At 37.5% G+C, this 18196-nt stretch overlaps 2 protein-coding genes and 2 long non-coding RNA genes across 5 annotated transcripts in view; 3 read left to right on the top strand and 1 right to left on the bottom strand.

Moving 5' to 3' along the window:
* Positions 1-18196, bottom strand: part of LOC144661647 (lysophosphatidic acid receptor 3-like) — a 668415-nt gene that overhangs the window by 481397 nt on the left and 168822 nt on the right. The gene's annotated exons all lie outside the window — the stretch shown is intronic.
* On the top strand, positions 1253-8242 carry LOC144661682 (uncharacterized). 2 transcript variants are annotated; one of them, XR_013572330.1, is made up of 4 exons: positions 1253-1404; positions 2561-2636; positions 3025-3608; positions 8086-8242. It is a non-coding gene; the product is annotated as an uncharacterized LOC144661682 (long non-coding RNA). The 2 variants fall into 2 exon arrangements; XR_013572331.1 differs by lacking the exon at positions 8086-8242 and having other exon boundaries at positions 1272-1404; positions 3025-4415.
* LOC144661680 (uncharacterized) lies at positions 6138-7592 on the top strand. The gene is made up of 3 exons (XR_013572327.1): positions 6138-6240; positions 7020-7094; positions 7332-7592. It is a non-coding gene; the product is annotated as an uncharacterized LOC144661680 (long non-coding RNA).
* Positions 12556-18196, top strand: part of LOC144661630 (uncharacterized) — a 29089-nt gene continuing 23448 nt past the window's right edge. Inside the window, exons 1-5 of the mRNA XM_078522435.1 lie at positions 12556-13080; positions 13243-13326; positions 14945-15023; positions 15357-15427; positions 16077-16185. Coding sequence (XP_078378561.1) covers positions 13054-13080; positions 13243-13326; positions 14945-15023; positions 15357-15427; positions 16077-16185 — 370 coding nt within the window. The 5' untranslated portion in view covers positions 12556-13053. The remainder of the gene's footprint in view (positions 13081-13242; positions 13327-14944; positions 15024-15356; positions 15428-16076; positions 16186-18196) is intronic.

The following is an 18196-nucleotide window of genomic DNA, read 5'->3' as shown; positions in this document are numbered from 1 at the left end:
CGCGCTCAACGATTGAAGACAAATACGAGGAAAGGGGGGCTGTGAGCAGTCTAGGAGGTAAATGTGAAACCGCCATGTCATTCGTCACATTGCAGGTTTTAAACAGTTCAGCTTACCTCTCTTGACGATTCGTGACCAATGCAATCGATTCTACTTCCTTGATGTTTTCAGTCTTAAAAATAGCCTTTCCTTGTTACTGTTGTTTAACTAGCTGGTGATCACTTTTTGCAGTAAATTAAAAGATTAAGGAACCTTTTTTATTGGGATAAGTTTAAGAGCAGTTTGAAAACACATAAACAGTGCAAAATAACGGTCGAACTGATAAAGCTGCATTTTACAGAACAAGAATCGTCGGTATGTACGTGTACGGTGCAGAGCCTGTAATGGGCTGACTTTTAACCCCATTTCAACGTTAATTTGTGTACTTGTGTACGATTTCCGGTATTTCTGGCCATATCTTTCCTACTTCCTTCTTTTATAACAAAACAGTTTTTCCGCGTTTCTTGTTTAACTGCCATCAGTTTTATTTGATAGTAGATTATTGCGTAAATCGAAGCATGATAATAATTTGGAGAATTCATTCATTCTTTGGTAGCTTCTATTTGAGGTATTCAATAATTTTTTGATATTCGGTTGGTAATACTCCATTTTCCTGTGAAACCTGACCCAAAGAATTGAGTATTTTGTGCAGTAAATAAGGAAGTGAATTTCATGCATCTTCCATTTTATATACATGTATGCCAGTTTCTATCATTAGTTTGTGACTACCTTTTCTAAGTTTGAAAAATACAGTTTGAAAAAAATGTACATAAAGGAAATTGACGACCGCACTGAGGAGGCTTACGGAACAAGCTTTTCTTTGCTTACAGAGGTAATGGGCTAACTTTTGAGCCTGTTTACACATTGTGCCTTATAGTGTTTCAGCTGATCTCTCTTTTCCGGTCTGACTGATGCAATCGAGCTTACTTCCTTAATTATTTCAGTCTTAAAAGAATATTTTTTGTAACTGCCATTAATAGTGATCTCTTTTCACAATAAAAGATATGGGGACCTTTTTTATATTGGATAAGTTCGGGATCTGTAAGGAAAATATATGCAAAGCAAAATGACGACCGACCTTATGAAGTTGTATTTTAAAGAACGAGACTTTCTTCGCTGGAAGCGCAGAGCGGTAACGAACTGACTTTTAACCTCTTTTCAACGTTGCGTACGCGCACCAGAAGTATTAACTGACTTCTGGTGTAGCTGAAGGATCTGTCACACATATTATGTTTCCCTCCAGGAAGAAAAACAAACATATAAAATAATTTAAGTCTCTTTTGCCAGTCAGTTTGCTCGATCTAGAGGAGCGAGAGAAAACGAAGCCTTCCTTGGGCTAAGAAGAAGTTCCTTGAAATTTAGTAAGTATATATCACAAAGTGTTTTACAAAGACGTAGTCTCAGGACGTGTTTATCAAGTCAAGTTTATCGAGGCTGCTACGCAGAGTCTCTTGCAGGGCCTGTTTATACGTAGAGAGCAAGATTGTCCATGATGAAACAAGGAAATTTAAATCGTAGATATACAACTATGACCTACATTTAATCGAGTGCCGCTAGAAAAATCAGTGAAAGTTTCCGACCAACCTCGTTCCCAGGGCTTTTTAGGTTGGTTTCAGACAATTCTGTGGTCTTGTGAAAGGCCAGTTTTCACGGGGAATTTTTTATGTCACAATTTGTATGTGAAAGTGTTTATTTGCTCGTGTAGACAAAGAAAACGGGCCAATTATTATGTGACAAATATATTTGCTGAGAAGCTGGCGTGTTAGCTTTTATGTGACAAATACACACATAAAAGTCATATTCGAAAAATTGCTTGTGCTCGTCGCATAAAATGTGACAAATAATATTGCGACAGAATTGCGTATTGCGCATGCGTTTCAGATCTTTTTATACGTTTTTCGTGCGTATGTGGTTTAATTTAAACAATGTAGTTACATAGTTTATAAGAAAGACATACAGTAAAAACCCGCGTGTAAGAACCTAGTGGTTTAAGAACCTGCTGGCAGAAATTTGCCATTTTAATACCCCAAAATATAAGAACCTGTTTAGCCAAGCAAATTTCAGCAGGTTCTTATATGTGGGTTATAGGAAAATTTTTATGAACATTTTTAACAGAACATCCCAAACTGTATTTAAAAATAAAGAAAAGACAGATTCACATAGACTGTAATTGTCTTCTTTGGACCTTGCATGAGGCTTGAAGCAATACAGTTATGAATAAATGCTGCATAATGAAGGACCAAACCCATTTTTTTTCTTCTCGTACAATCAAAAACTATGGCTCTTCCTTAGAAATTAAGAACCTTATTAAGCCGGAACCTACTTAGCCTAAATTACCAATAACTACCCCTAAATACAAGAACCTATTTTGCCAAACTTAGAAAATTGTAGGTTCTTACACGCGGGTGTTTACTGTACGGCATGTTCAAAGACAACATGTGTAACATGAAAATGCAATCGTAGCTCATTTTCAAATATTCCCAATAATAACAATAACAGCATTGTCATTCTTCGATTTCAGCTGATCATCATGAATCGCCTGGTGGTTTTGCTACTGGTTGCTGTTGCCGTAGCAACGTTTGCTGCACCAAGTGAAGGTATAATTTAATGAACTGTATGAACTCCTGTTTGAATACTCAATCAATCTTCCAATCAATCAATCAATCAATCAATCAATCAAACAATTAATCAACCAACCAGCCAGCTAATCAGTCAATTGTTCGAACGATCGATCGATCGATCGATCGATCGATCAGTTAATTCATCGACGTAGTTTTAGGAAAGCGTACTAATAGTCGTGCGTTTTTAACATGAGCCCCTGGATCTGGAGATTGGGCAACCACTCCCAAACGTTACCGACTTTAAATAAAATACCTTTATGTATCCTGTTCCTACTAGATTGAATGCTATGCATATAAACAATTATGTATGTGTCGCTTATATATACTGACATATGCTATATGTCTACATTTTATCTTTTATCAGGAGCTGTTGTTAGCCGCCAAAAACGAAGTTATTATTGTCGTTTTTATAGTTGCCCCTTTTCGTGTTGGAGAGGATGTTACTGTAAATGTACTTCTTGGGGCTGGCCTCCTCAGTGCAGATGGGTATGCAGAGGGTGATCTTGACAAGCATGATTCCTTGTGTGAAGTGACAATAGCAACGTAACTCCTTTACAATAAACTTTCAGAAAGAAGCATTTCGAGAAACAATAGCGCAGATAACACTTACCTGTAATCAAGCTACTTTTTTCCGCGCTCTTATTTGTTCATATTTCAAACTTGCTATGTAGACCTGATTTTGATTATTTTCATCATGTTTGAATATCCAAGAAATTGTATTATCTTAATTAAAAGCATTTCACTCTGTAGTTTCCGTTCATATTTGCTCTTTCCCATTTGCGCACGCGAACAGTAGATGTCCCGTAAAAGTAAAAGTTCTTTTCAACAAAAGCTAAACGGTTGTTAGACAAAAGTCATCTTTAGGGAAGTTTTTATATCAAAAAATATAATTGTGCTGCAAGTTCAAGTTCTCTTTCGAGAAATTTTCGTCGCCGAGTGTAGGAAAAGGTTACGAAAAAACGATAAATTCAGACATCTTTACGTTTTGATACTCTTTCGATACTTGTGTGCCGAATATAGAGACACTGTCAAGACTCACCTTGAAATTAAGACATAGTCAAAGTTTTGATACTCTTTAGACACTTGTGTGCCGAATATAGAGACGCTATCAAATATGTGTCGAATATAGAGACTTACCTTGAAATTAAGACATAGTCAAAACAATAAATGTAATTTGTGATGATCTTAAATTAGCATAAATTACTATTTTGCCGGCACGGATCAGAGGGCTGGGTGCGGGTTTGAGGTGCGCAGTGTATAGTGGGATTTGAGTTTAAATAGGTGGCCGTTAGAAAGGTGAGACATTCTACGGTCAGCCTTCGCCACGTTTGGTCAATGTTTGGTTATATTTGTTTTTCCTATGTCATCAGTGGATGCAGGATTACGCTTCGTTTTGTTTAAATATTCAGTTCTTCTATTATAATTGTATCACTGTAAGATCATATATTTCGAATGACGCTTCGTCTTGTTTAAATATTTAGGTTTGCTATCAGAATTGTATCACTGTAAGATCGTATATTTGAAAAGTATTTGTTAAAAGTAGTTAGATAAGTATACCCTAAACCCCCAAGGGTTGCTCCACTGCCTTGGTCGGGGCCACACGTTCCCCGTTTTCTCCACTTGCTGGTTTTTAGGGGTTTTCGTGTCCGGCTTTGGTGCACTTAGTATTTGTCTTTTATTCATACCTTGTATTATATGTTGAGATGGAATAAACGGGACGATGGCTTGGCTGGCCAACGCACCCAATTTAATCAATGTCTTGTGTGTCCGGATGTGTAGTGGAGGCAAAATTGAAATAAGTCGTCAGTCAAACAAGTCATCGGTTCTGTATTTGAATTTGTGTCTGTGCAACAAGGTGGTTCCCTTCTGACTCGCGGACGCCACATGCCCAACCCACTCCCTACTCCCCCCCCCCCCCCCCCATCCATCGTATCTCTATCTGCCTCCCTATACGGTTTGGAATGCAAGCTTGAGGCAGATTCCGAGCTATTTTTTAAAATAGGCAAAATATCACATTTTCTTATTTTGCATAAATCTACCTTACAGATTTTAAATACATTTTGCTGACAAAGTTTAATCAGAGCTAATTTCTAATTTCTATAATTTTGAGGTAGATTAATACATGCATCCATGCATGCAGATTTCGAGAAAATGCCATTGAAACTACTAGTGCTCAGACCTCTATTAAGCACTTGGTCATTTATTTTGAGTAACTAGCATTTGTATTGTTTAAATGTCGCATATTAAGGTTGTAGGCTGAAACAAACAGAGATAAGAGAAAGAAAATTTAACATTTCTGGAGATTAAGCAATGAGTTAAAAGTTGGGTTCATTCCCCCCCCCCCCCCCCTCCTCCTCAAAATTGAAGTAAGCCACCTTAAATTTCCGCAAGGAACTTTCAGCTTCATAAGTAAATCCTCTTTTTTAAAATTACGATTTTTTTTACAGAACGCCCGATTGCAGGTTACCTCTCCAGTCTATTCGTCACATTGCTGCTGCGTGTTGCGGTTTAACTTCAGTTTATCTCTTTTGTCCATTCATGAGCCTTTTTGCGCGCATTTCCTAAGGCCTGGTTCACACTTACATAAAGACAATAATATGGACATAACGACATAAAGAAAAGTTCAGTTCTTTCCTTATATTTACGTCGTTATTCTTCTGTCATTATGTTCCAACTATGTCGTTATGTCATGTTGTTCACATCAACGTGAGGTGTTTTTTGCATTTGCGTGACTTTGCCGTTATAATTATGTCGTTATGTCGCTAGTGTGAACCAGACAGTGTGATCTCTTTCCGCGGCAAAAGACGATAAGAAACCTTTGTTCAGTATTGGGATAAGTTTAGGAACAATTTGAAAAAAAAAAAAAACACGAACGGATCAAAATAACAATCGAACTGATAAAGCTGCATTTACAGAACAAGATTCTTCGCTGGGTACGTTTACAGCGCAGAGCCGGTTATGGAGTGACTTTTAACCCCGACTGAAGAAGGGGTTTTCCCGAAACGTCTCAGTATTTTTGTCAAGAACAAATAAGCACTTTTCCAACCAAATATTTACACAGAAGTATTTATAGCCTTATAGTGTTTCAGCCGATCTCTCTTTTCCGGCCTGACTGATGCAATCGAGCTTACTTCCTTAATTCTTTCAGTCTTAAATAATAATTCTTGTTTTTTTTTTTTTTTTTTGTAACTGCCATATTATTAATAGTGATCTCTTTTCGCAGTAAAATAAGGAACCTTCTTAATATGGAATAAGATCGGCGTCTGTCTGAAAAATATATGCAAAGCAAAATGAAGACCGAACTAACAAAGCTGTATTTTAAAGAACGAGAATTTCTTCGCTGGGAGCGCAGAGCGGTAATGGACTGACTTTTAACCCCGTTTCAACGTTGTGCACGCCCAACCGGAAGTATTTACTGACTTCTGGTGTAAATTAATAATCTGCCACACATATTATGTTCCCATCCCGGAAGAAAAGCAAACATTTAAAATACTTTGGCTCTTTTGCCAGTCAGTTTGCTTTAGAGGAACTAGCGAACACAAAGCTATCCGTGGGTTGAAAAGCAGTTGCTTGAAGTTCAGTAAGTATAAATTACAAAGTGTTTTACAAACACGCGTAGTCTTTTGCAGTGCCTGTTTATCCAGGCTGCGCCGCAGAGCCTCGGGGAGGCCCTGTTTATATATAAAGAGTAAGATTGTCCATGATCACTGTTAGAATCTGTCGACATCCTCCAGAACTCACGAAAAATTGCCTGCAAAGCTGTTTAAAAAATTAAAATATGCACTTTCAGTTAAACATCAAGTACGACCTACAGTTAGTCGCCGTGAGAGAATCAGTGGAAATTTCCGGCAATTCTGTGTTCTTGTGAAGATTGGTTTTTCTATCTCCAAATTAAAGGCGATTTTTAAAATTTACGTTTCATTTTACTGATAGTGAATCAAATAATTATAAATCTCATTTGTTTGCGATTAGACGCCGATTGAGAAGCCATTTTAAAAACTCGAGCTTCGCGTTTCACCGGGATTTCCAAACACTCGAAAACAAGTTTCATCAGTTTTCTCGTGTCTGGAAACATCGGTGAATCACTCGCACTCTTTTTGACATATTACCTTATAGTCCTTATTATAGGAATATAACGAGGCATTTTAAAAACGCAAACAAAATTTACGCGTAATAAAATTAACGCGAATTTAGCAAAAGTTCTGGTTTAATAGTAAAAGTGTTTACATGAATTAAATTAACGCGAATTTTTGAAATTCGCGTTAATAACATGTATCGTTAATTTCCTATAATAAGGTAGTTACATTTTCTAACATTCCCAATAATAACAATAACAGCATCGTCATTCTTCAATTTCAGCTAACAACATGAATCGTCTGGTGATTTTGCTTCTGGTTGCTGTTGCCATAACAATGTTTGCTGTACCAAATGAAGGTATAATTTAATAAACTGCATGTGCCCCTGTTCTGAATACTCAATCAATCTTTCCATCTTTCGATGTCAATCAATCAATCAATCAATCAATCAATCAATCAATCAATCAATCAATCAATCAATCAATCAATCAATCAATCAATTAACCAACCAATCAGCTGATCAATCAATCAATCAATCAATTAATCAATCAATCAATTAACCCAACCCATATGTGTACATTTTATTTTTCATTAGGAGCTGCTGTTAGTCGCCAAAAAAGAACTTTATATTGTCCTCGTAAACCTGGTTGGTGCAGTTATTGGTGTCGGTTTGGCTGCTTTTGTCAATGTACGTATAGGGTCATGCCTGCTCGCTGCTACTGGAGATGCAAATAGAGATCTTTTCAAGCACGGTTCCTTGTGTGAAGTGTCAATAGCAACGTAACTTTCCTTTACACTAAACTTTTCAGAAAGAGACATTTTGAGAAACAATAGCGCTGTTACATTTACCAGTATTACCTGTATCAAGCTTATTTTTCCGTGCTCGTGTTCATATATCAAATTCGCTGTGTAGTCACGGTTTCAATTAATTGTTGAATCAGATGTCTTTAGAAGTAAGATGTTTAATATTTCTTAATAAAACGTATTTTCACACTGTAGTTTTCGTTATTTTTGCTCTTTCCTACTTGCGCGCGCGTACATTATTCATTTAAGCTCCTGCCTGAATTTCAGACTGTCTTCCTCTGGTCGCTTACTCCCGAAAAGAGACTAAGCCGGAGTAAGCGACCAGAGAAAGACGTCTGAAATTCAAGTTATGACTTCTCCTTGAATTTTCTTAGACCCAATATTCGCCAAAACAATTAAATGTAGAATGAAAGGCTAAAATTTGTCTTAAAAACTACGGTTTAGACAAAAGTCAACTTCCGGGAATTTTTTACAGCACAAAAATGTAATTGTTGTACTTTTAAGTTCTCTTTCGAGCAATTTTCGTTGCCGAGGGTAGGAAAAAGGTAAGTTTTGATACCGGTGTTTTGATACTCTTTCAACCCCTAGAGAGATTAAGCATGACGTTATACTGCTAACGGCAAACGCGAGCTTGCCTTTCATTTTGTTACCTTTTTATAGAATTCTAAAATTAATCCCTCATAAATATAAGGAAAAAATCACACATTCGCGACAAACGCAAAACCACAGGCTTACCATCCTATGTTTGTGAGGACACAGCATGCCCATATGAATATTCAAATTTCTTCACTAATTGCTATTGTAAATCTAACTTGATTTGATAAAAGGTGTCTCCCGAAATTTGACATGACACCGTAGTTCTGAAGCCCTATTTCTGTAACGAACGCTGAATGAGGGCTAATTTTAGCTCAAGTTTAACGTAAGGTACTCTAGTTTATGTGTTTTTTAACCAAAAAGACTGCATATACGGCATTTTGTTTAAATCAAGAATTCTATCAATTTAATTAAGAGTGTTTACAACTTGAAATGTGAGTCAAAATTAATACCAAGATAGACATAAGAAAACACTCGACGGAGAGCTGAACTGTAGCGTTCTTAAAGCATGCACGTCTCAAATAAACTGAACTAAAGCATTCTACATCGACATTCGATTCAACTTTAAGCAAATCAGGCGAAATATCTGAGGAAGCGGGCATGTGTTATCTCAATTGTCAACTCCATTGTCGCGGCCGGAAATGCACACGATCGCATCGCCTCCCACTAGCGAATCACAGAGAACTATGAACTATGAGTGTTAGCTAGGCGGAGAACGCCTAAAATTGAGGGAAAAAGAAAACTATGTACTCACATCAGCGCTTGAAGCGATTCCTTGGCTATCCACTCCGACATGTTTCTTTTAGAAATAACCGACAATGTCCCGGATGTATTTGAATGTCGCCGAGCGCGTAACGCCCGCTCCCCAAACTTCAACAGTAAAAAACTAAGTCTTTAGCCACGGTAAAGTTCAAGCCAAATATCGTTATGACCGCCTTCAAATCAGCCCGTATAGTCTAGTTCCGAGTCCTAATTGATGTGGCTAAAGACCTTTGCTGTCTAAAGCAAGCTCAACATTATCTGTACCTGGCAAAACGAGCCGACCGGTTATCTGTGTTTAACCGCCTAAAGCTCGGTTTGAGGTACGATAACAGCCGACGCACAACTTGCAAATCGTAAGACTTTCACCTTCACGGGACTTAATGATGTCCTCCGGCAAACTTCCTTTAGACAGCAGAATGGAAAGCTATAGATCACAACTGTTCAACTAGTTAGCGCGCGCAACTAGAATTCAAATGAAAGAGAGGGGTTGGAGTTAGAGACTGGGCTAGACTAACCACAAGTAATTCTAGGGGGAGGGAGACGGAGGGGGGGGGGGGAGACAGGGAGGGAGAAAAAAAAGTAAGATTGCATTCACTACATTAGACAGGGCGACATTTCATTGGAAGAAAGCCGAACAATTCTCCGTATCCTCAAACGAAAAAAAAAAACACAAAAAATGAAACCCCATACATTCCTTAACAGCCCGATAGCCACCTTTTATCAAATCAAGGTAGAAATATTTAAGCTTTCTAAAATCGGCTTTTGCGACTCGTATTTGTAATAAAAAAAAATTAGAAACATTTTCGCATTGTTTAGGTTTGTTTTTATGCCGTTTTCTTGGCGATTTGTAGCGCGCGAGAGCTGTTTTGGGAGTTTAAGTTTTCGACTCGTGTACTGAATACAAATATTTACACAAGGCATGCAACTTCCACATCGAAGAATCCGGTACCGCCTCTGGAATGTAGCCGAAAAATCAAATTTCCTCGACTCGCTTTTATCGGAGATCCCGGTCCTCGAAAGAACAGTCTTCGAACTATAGTCTGGCCTAATTTGAGTGCGATCGATTCGCCCCGTTGCTCTTTTAAACTAGCTGGAATATCAAATTAGGTCGTAAATTTGCCGATTTACAATGATCTGTACCACCTCTTTTAGTCCGGCGGCTTAGCTCGAAATTTTAGTTGAATTGTGCACTTTTTGATACAAGCATGAAACTTAGCACAATGAAAGTGGTCACCAACAGAAATTTTTTCAGATATAGTGCCAAGCCCGAAAACCACCGGTTTCCATGGAAACCTTAATTTATTAACCCTATTCAGACCGGGCTTTTTTGGATCTTTTCAGACCTCCGTAACGTCCAGAATATTTAAGCAATCACAATGAAACTTAGGGAATATATAGTATGTCCAAACACCTATCTTTTGGTATACATCACGTGGGAAGATGACGTCACATCACGTGACAATTACATCATAATGTCAAAACAGCCGCCATCTTGGATCCGCCATCTTGGATTTCGAATTTTTTCCAAAACGTCATAAAACCGCCCAAAATTACTGCAAAGTACTCAAAATCAATAAAACTGTGCTTAAAAACCGTAAAAGGATGAAAATAATTGCATTAAAATTATTTTTTATTAAAAGAAACACGAAAATTACAAAATTGGGAAAACATGCCTGTCAAAATACCGTTGCCATGGTGACGTCAAGTTCCTGACACAACAACTTATCCTACCAAAGTATTTCCATATAAATTTTAGATAAATTCGCAAAGTTTGGTAGCGTTTGGTTGAAAAGTTATAAGCGTTCAAAGTCAGCGCGGGCACTTTCCGCCCCTCCCGGTCCGGATAGGGTTAAAATCAATGAAATTTCGTGAAATATTTGTTTGTCCTGGTTTTTAGACAAATACTATTATGCCAGGTAGTGATACCAAGTCGCACGTACAAAATTTAGAATGAAATGCTGTAATTTAGACTGTTCTCAGTCCTATATTTTCCTATTTTTCTTCTGTTAGCGAACGGTTCACCCATCGAGAGACCTGGACGCTAGCGCAAAACGAAAGACACGAGGGAGCAGAGGGCGGGGAACGAAAAATCTTTTCCCATGCAATAATTTCCTATTTAATTATTGGTATCAAACAGATGGTAAAAAATAACAATTGTAAGCCTAATTAAAAGCATTCATATCTGTATTTATGAATAAAAATCAACAATAAAAGGTTTATAAAAGTACAAGAAGAAATACTTCGTGGGGAAGGGGCAGGGGTGCCTCTCGGCTGAAAATTTCATTGCTGTTTACTAGCTGAAAATAGGAAATTGTCGTTGGCACTATATCAAGAATTGATTAGTATGCGAATGCTTGAAATCCTGCAAAGTTTGGTGCTTGTATCAAAAATCGCACAATTCAGGAGCTAAGCCGCCGGACTATTTGGACAATTTATGCAATATTCGCTTAAATTGGTCAAAATTACTACCTATGCTCTCCCCAGAAAGCAAAACGTGTTTCACTGCAAAAGTCCTCTGGGGTACCCCAAAGAAATATTGCTCGGAAATCGCAACGGCGAAGCCGAAGACAACGTGAACTGGGAAACTTATGTGTACTCGCTATAACGTGAATTTTGTTGAGTAAAACTATCGAATCTGAGTGTCAGAAAATTTTTATATAATACAAAAAATAAGAAGTCGAGGTGCAAATTAAATGCCTTGTGTAAATATTTGTATTCAGTACACGAGTCGAAAACTTAAACTCCCAAAACAGCTCTCGCGCGCGCGCTACAAATCGCCAAGAAAACGGCATAAAAACAAACCTAAACAATGCGAAAATGTTTCTACTTTATTTTATTACAAATACGAGTCGTAAAAGCCGACTTTAGAAAGCTTAAATATTTACAATAGCAATTAGTGAAGAAATTTGAATATTCATATGGGCATGCTGTGTCCTCACAAACATAGGATGGTAAGCCTGTGGCAAAACCACTCATTTCCGCTTATTAACACCCAACGGCAGACGGCAGAAGTTAATTTTTGCAGTTCGCGGGAAAAATAAACGTGATGCTTAATCTCTCTAATGTCAAGGCCTATCTGTTTGACATTAATAAGTCTAATAAGGATAGACAAATAAAAACAAACTGAGTTTAAACATTGTAGACGGAATTGAGTATTTTTTTTGTGACTCTTGGGAAATTTTTTTACCTCACGTCATGTGACAAGGCATTTGAACACTGTCCGTAAAATACCAAGAACTACATATACCCATTGAGTTAGTTATATAACGCATTGGAACAAGGGATAGTTTTTGAATTTATTAATATGAAACATGAGAAAAATGAACTCTATAAATGTGGGAACATTGATCTGAGACTCAGACAAAAATACGATCTATCATAAATAATATCCGAGAGTTCTTGGAGAAGCAGATGATGTCCCAGTATATTTCTTTATGCTCGCTGTATGGAGGTTATTAGTGTTATTGGTTTTACGTGGTATTTGCTGGTAAGGTCCCTCCAGGGCGGAACAAGGAGCAAGAAGGCTTCTCCCGTCCTGGGTCCCTCCTCCCACAGTCCGCCCAAACTCTCATCAAACGTTCGCTCACGGTGTCTCGTTTCCATGTGGTCAGCAGTCGGGAGGGGTGGTTAGTAATTTGTGTTCGTCGGATACCCTTTTGAATCTTTAACACATACCATGCATTTGCATTTTAAATAAACTTATTCTAGAATCTTTATTAAGTGTATTGCAATGTTTCTTTTCTAAAAATGCAAAAAGAAAACATTCCAACACAGACCAAACAAGGCAAGCCTCAAAGCCCTCAAGCAAAGCAAAAGTGGCGCCAATTTCCGCTTCAGGGCCCTCACTCCCAGCAAGGGTGCTCACATGACAAACCTCAGCCAATCAGATTCTTATCTGTGGTCGACCAAGATGGCGGATTGCTTGAAGCTTAAACCAAGTCCAACAACTTGCGTTGGAGTTGGCCTGAATGCTTTATAACCAATGCGTCTTCTCGGATTTTCAGGAAGTGTTCGATTAGTGAGAATCAACGAATATTTAGCGAGTTGACAGTTAAGGCAATACGGTACAAGATTGGTGCATGCGAAGTGAAGACAGGCAGGGAGTTTGAGAGTTGCATTCGTGAAACTGTATACACCGACACTTGGATGGAATATAAATGGTAGTCCAACAATTATTGGACGAGGTAAATAATGAATGTGCTTAGAATCGATATAATCCATCTGTTTGACTGTCAATCAACTCGTTCTATTTTCGAGAAGGATTTAGCAGTTGAGATTCCGATCTCAAGCAGGTAGCTTGTGAATGTTTTTATAAATTGCATTTTTGTATTATTACACCTTTTTAGCCTCCCCTAGTACAAGCCTGCTTTCACGGCGATGCAGCCGAGGTACGGACGTTGATAAGCAGAAAAGAGGATGTAAATCGTCAGGTAAAGAAAATATTCTTGGTTTTCTATGGTTGACAGTATTTTTTGAGGTTTGAGGTCGCTTGAAAATCAAGAACTTTCTAAAAAATTATTACACATACTTATCAAATATTTACAAACCGCCTGCAACTAATAATTTACAACCTAGATATTTAGTTTATTGTTAACGAAATTACGCAATTAAGCGCTGTTTTAGATTTAAGCAGCTTACACTCTTGCATTTTTAGCTCTGCAGAGCAAAGCTTTGCTCTTAATTTTATAAGAGCGCATGTTACATTTAGTTAATGTCAGTTTGTTTGTATTAGAGAGTGAGACCACTACTGGTGAAAACACAAAACCTAAAATAAAAAACATGAATAAACATATGTTCATTTAAAACCATAATGATAACTGATGTAAATACTGCAAATGTAAATACCGTATTTACTCGAATAAGTGCCGCCCTTGAATACCGGTAAGCGCCGCCCTCAAATAAGCGCCGCCTTTGGGACAAAAAAGTTAATAAGCGCCGCCCCCGAATAAGCGCCGCATTCCCGATGCGGCACTTATTCGAGGAATTCCGTTTAACTAAAAACAGCACTACAAAGCAACTCTAAAACAAACTTGGACATTTCTTTCCATCAAAAGTGATGTTTTGCAGTTCAAAGTGATTGTTTTACCGCTCGCCCATTAGTTTTCTATCCAAATTCTTACAATACGTAGTTCTGTAAATGTTGTGAAGGCCGCGAACTTTGCCAGGACAGCTAGCGTCACTTCTCTCTTCAGCAAGAAACGGATACTGACAATCAAAAGACGCTATTTTCAATTACTGTAAAAGATTAGATTCTTTGTGGCGTCCAAATTTTAAATAAGCGCTGCCCTCAAATAAGCGTCGTCCTCGAATAAGCGCCGCACTTGAGGTGCGAAAAATTTAATAAGCGCCGCGGCGCTTATTCGAGTAAATACGGTACTGTAGAATCCCAATTTCTCAAACTTCTAAGGGAAATGAATATTGGTTTGAGAAATCCGGAGTACTAAAAATCGTGTGTTAAAAATTACAGTGTTTGACTGAATGAAGCAAAACCAAGGGATACGGCTTTTAGTTCGAGTATTCGTTAAGTTTGGGAAATTGAGTGTTTGAGAAATGGGGATTCCACTGTACACAATAATTGTGGTCTTCACATCATGCATCATGGCAAAGGGTTGAAAGTATTTCAATTGCATGGTTCATTAGAGGCCTTCAGTGCTTGACAGAAGTGAAGGGAAAGATAAATTTTATGTTATTTGGTAGTAAAAACTTATAGTTTGTATCAAGAAAACTTTGCCTTAGGTCATGACTATGCTACGTTGTTTTTTCCTTCTTTCTTGCCCTCAAATCAAATGCCTGGTTACTTAGCTTCCAGCATTCTTCTATGCACAGTCTTTTCATTGACGTAAAAAGTTCTGCATAATATTGATTTCAACGATTTTAATACTGATCACAAACTAGCGAAAAAAGATCCATTATGTCTTATTGGTATCAAAGATGTTATTTAAAATGACCAACAAACCGAAACTTTGTCTAGACAAACTGTCATCTTGACTGGACATTGTCCATTGACTGGCTGTTATTTTGAGCCCTGTACATGTATCTTCCCTTAAGGATGAAGAGAAGAGAACTGCATTGCATGCAGCTGCGCACTGTGGGGAGAGTGAATGCATCAGTATTCTCATTGCCAATGGTAAGCTTTCGTCTTGCAAAAAAATGAAGAACAGAATATATAATTACTTTTACAACCCTCCAAGTTAAGACCATTTTAGTCGCCATGGTGACTAAAATTTTGGAGCTGGCGACTTAATTGGAACCAAAGTTGCCAGCCTGGCGACTAAAATTGAGAAGAAGGATTGAAAGCGTGGGCTTAATTTAGCGACAATTTTTCACTGGCGACCAAACCTGAGTAGTCGGTGGCCAAATGGCCACTAAGGAAAAAAATAAACTTGGAGGGTTGTTTTAGAATCATCTTTCAGCAGAACTTAAAAATAAGTAATAACTTTCTTTCCATTCTGATCTTCAGGAGCCAGAGTAAATACAAAAGACAACAAATGGATGACTCCACTCCATCGGGCATGTGCTTCAGGCAGTGTAGTAAGTTTTTATTGTTGTTAAGTGTATGGTTATGCTTGGAATGAGTCTGTGAATTCATACGGCTGCGTTTCATAAAATTAATCTGGCTTGTTTGGTGTTAAAAATTCCACCCTGGTGACATTAACCATTATCTACAGTCATGTAGTCAGTCAGTCATGTATATGTTGTGGTTTAATTTTTTCTTTGGTTTAAAATTTTTCAAACCAGTTTGATTTTTATTTTTCATTGTCTTATGTTCATTAACATAATCTGAAACAAAGGGAAATAAAAATCAAACTGGTTTGAAAAATTTTAAACCAAAGAAAAAATTAAACCACAACATATATAAATTAGTGTTATTGGTAAATATTTTTTGGCTGTAAATCACAGAATGATGGTCTCTCTTGTGAAACACCAACCCAGCCTAAGCTAGAGCAATGATTATTTCTAGTAAAAGAAAAATAAAAACCTCTTGCTTGGATTAACTGAACTGATACAGTATACACTGATAGCAAACACTTTTAATAGTGCTGAAGTGGTCTTGCGTTGTGCAAAAACGGGTCAGTGATTATTGTTGTTTGGAATTACACCACGGTATATTATTTTACAGAAAGTTTCAAAACCCCTGTACATGTATTATGATTATGAATTTGCGCTTGTTTTTGTTTAGGATTGTGTCAAAGCATTGATCAAAAGTTCTGCGGATGTCAATGCAAGGGACAAGAACTGGCAAACACCGCTGCATGTCGCAGCAGGCAATAATCACATGAGATGTGCAGGTATGATACTCTATAATTATTATGAAGTTGTTAAACCTCTCTACACATGCAAAATTTCCCTTGGGTGATTATTATAAGTGAATTTGGAATTCAGAAAGAAGAGCTCTAGGTCTTTCATATTGTAATCTTGCTCATTTCCATCCTGGGAGATTCTGTATCACAGAGTAATCAAAATATAAGAATACAATGTAAATAATAACAGATATATGTGACCTTGCACGGGAAAACGTACTTTAACGATAATTCGTTAAACGGGTAAAAACTAACGTCTAACAAACGAGTAACTAACGACTTTTCCCAACGCTCTAAGGACTTTATTAACCAGTTGAATGCTCAAGCAAAAATATCTAACGTCTTGCGAGAACATTCTAACGAAGTGCCTAACGACTTGTTAAAACGACTCTAACGAGCGGACTAACGACATAAACAACTAAAATGTTCAAACTATCGACTGGCTTACTAAACTAAAACGTTTGATCAAAACGTCCACCTTGTGAACTCATTCCAAAAGATGAAAATTTTTGCCAAGTAAAGCTTTAAATCATAAATTATCATTTCGCGCTGAGATCGAGAAGGCATTACGACTGAAACATGTGCTTTGAACTTTGAGCACAGCTAGTCTAAGAACTAGTCTAGCTTATTAGAAGGACGCCAAAACATTTCCAAATGATAAAATCTTTATTACTTACCGAAAGTTCCAAGTTCATAGGTATAAAACAGTGCGTTCGCAAAACATTCACGGAAAGATCTCGCTGACATCGAAAGCAGAATTCACTGCAGATGTAAAATACATGTAACTGTAGCATATTTTCGACTCTTCGACCACATCAGATTAAAGACGAGCATTGCGAGGAAGTTTCCTAGGTGTTTTTCTTCTTAACTTTAAGAAGAAACCGAGTTGGAGTTGGCTCGGTCCCGCCGAATCACAAACATAACCTGCGATCAGGCGATCTTCCGACAAAACATGAAGCACGTGTGTAATGTCACGCGTACGAATTGTTTGTGTTATGACGCTTTAGGACGCAAATATTAAACCTTAAAGTTCAATCTGTCATTTAGTTTTCTTTAGAAAAACACAGTTAGATCTGTATGAAAGAATCTAAATCGGATACTTGCGTGCGGCGTTGTGTTACATTTATTTACGATGGAGTTTATTCGAAAGGTTTCAAATAGCCCAATTTCGATATATTAAAACTCAGCCTAAAACAACAGACCTCAGGACGAGGCTCCGGGACCAATTTGTAGAGTTTGTGGGGTTTATTCCCCGGAGCCTCGTCCTGAGGTCTATTGTTTTAGGCTGAATTTTAATATATCGAAATTGGGCTATTACTTTTGACATAAAATTATGCAAATTTTGCCAACTTTTAGACTCTTTTGGCTGCGCCGCTTTAAAAAAGCAAAATTTGTATAACTCCTCTAAAGCTGTAATTATAATTGACGCCATTATCTGAGTTATGAATGAAGACAAGTTTCATTCAACAAAAATTTAGGTTAAAAGAATTTTATTCCAAATTCACAAAAAAAAAAATAAAACAAGTTCATTTCAAGCTAGACGCGATGGCGCGACACAAGTCTGTCTTTCAATGTAATATTCACGGAAGACTTTACGGCTCCGATGTTTTTCATGTGGAATGTTTCGTTTGCCGACTACAGAATTTTTACAAGTCAAATTTAAGAACCGGTTTTATTTACAGAAACTCTTGTCTGAATTCCCGATGTTTCGGCAACGCTGCCTTTTTTAGGGGGACAAAACTATTTCTTGTTTGCTTGCTTGCCTTCGTGTCCACATTTCTCCTAAACACAAGTCGAATACACTGATACGTTTGAGGTGCGTTTATAAAACAGTTGGACTAACATAACGATTTAAACGATAACAGAGCGATAATCTAACAAGTATTACTTCCTTTAGCGTTCAAAACTGCTTGGAAGGTAATTCTAACTGATTTTCTAAAGTTTCAAACGACTTGAACGGAGATTCTAACGATTTTTACTTACGATATGAACGACCTTT

Source organism: Oculina patagonica, chromosome 7, assembly GCF_052425735.1.
Source record: "Oculina patagonica isolate OP01 chromosome 7, crgOcupat, whole genome shotgun sequence".
Lineage (NCBI taxonomy): Eukaryota > Metazoa > Cnidaria > Anthozoa > Scleractinia > Oculinidae > Oculina > Oculina patagonica.
This window is presented reverse-complemented; position numbering and strand designations above follow the sequence as displayed.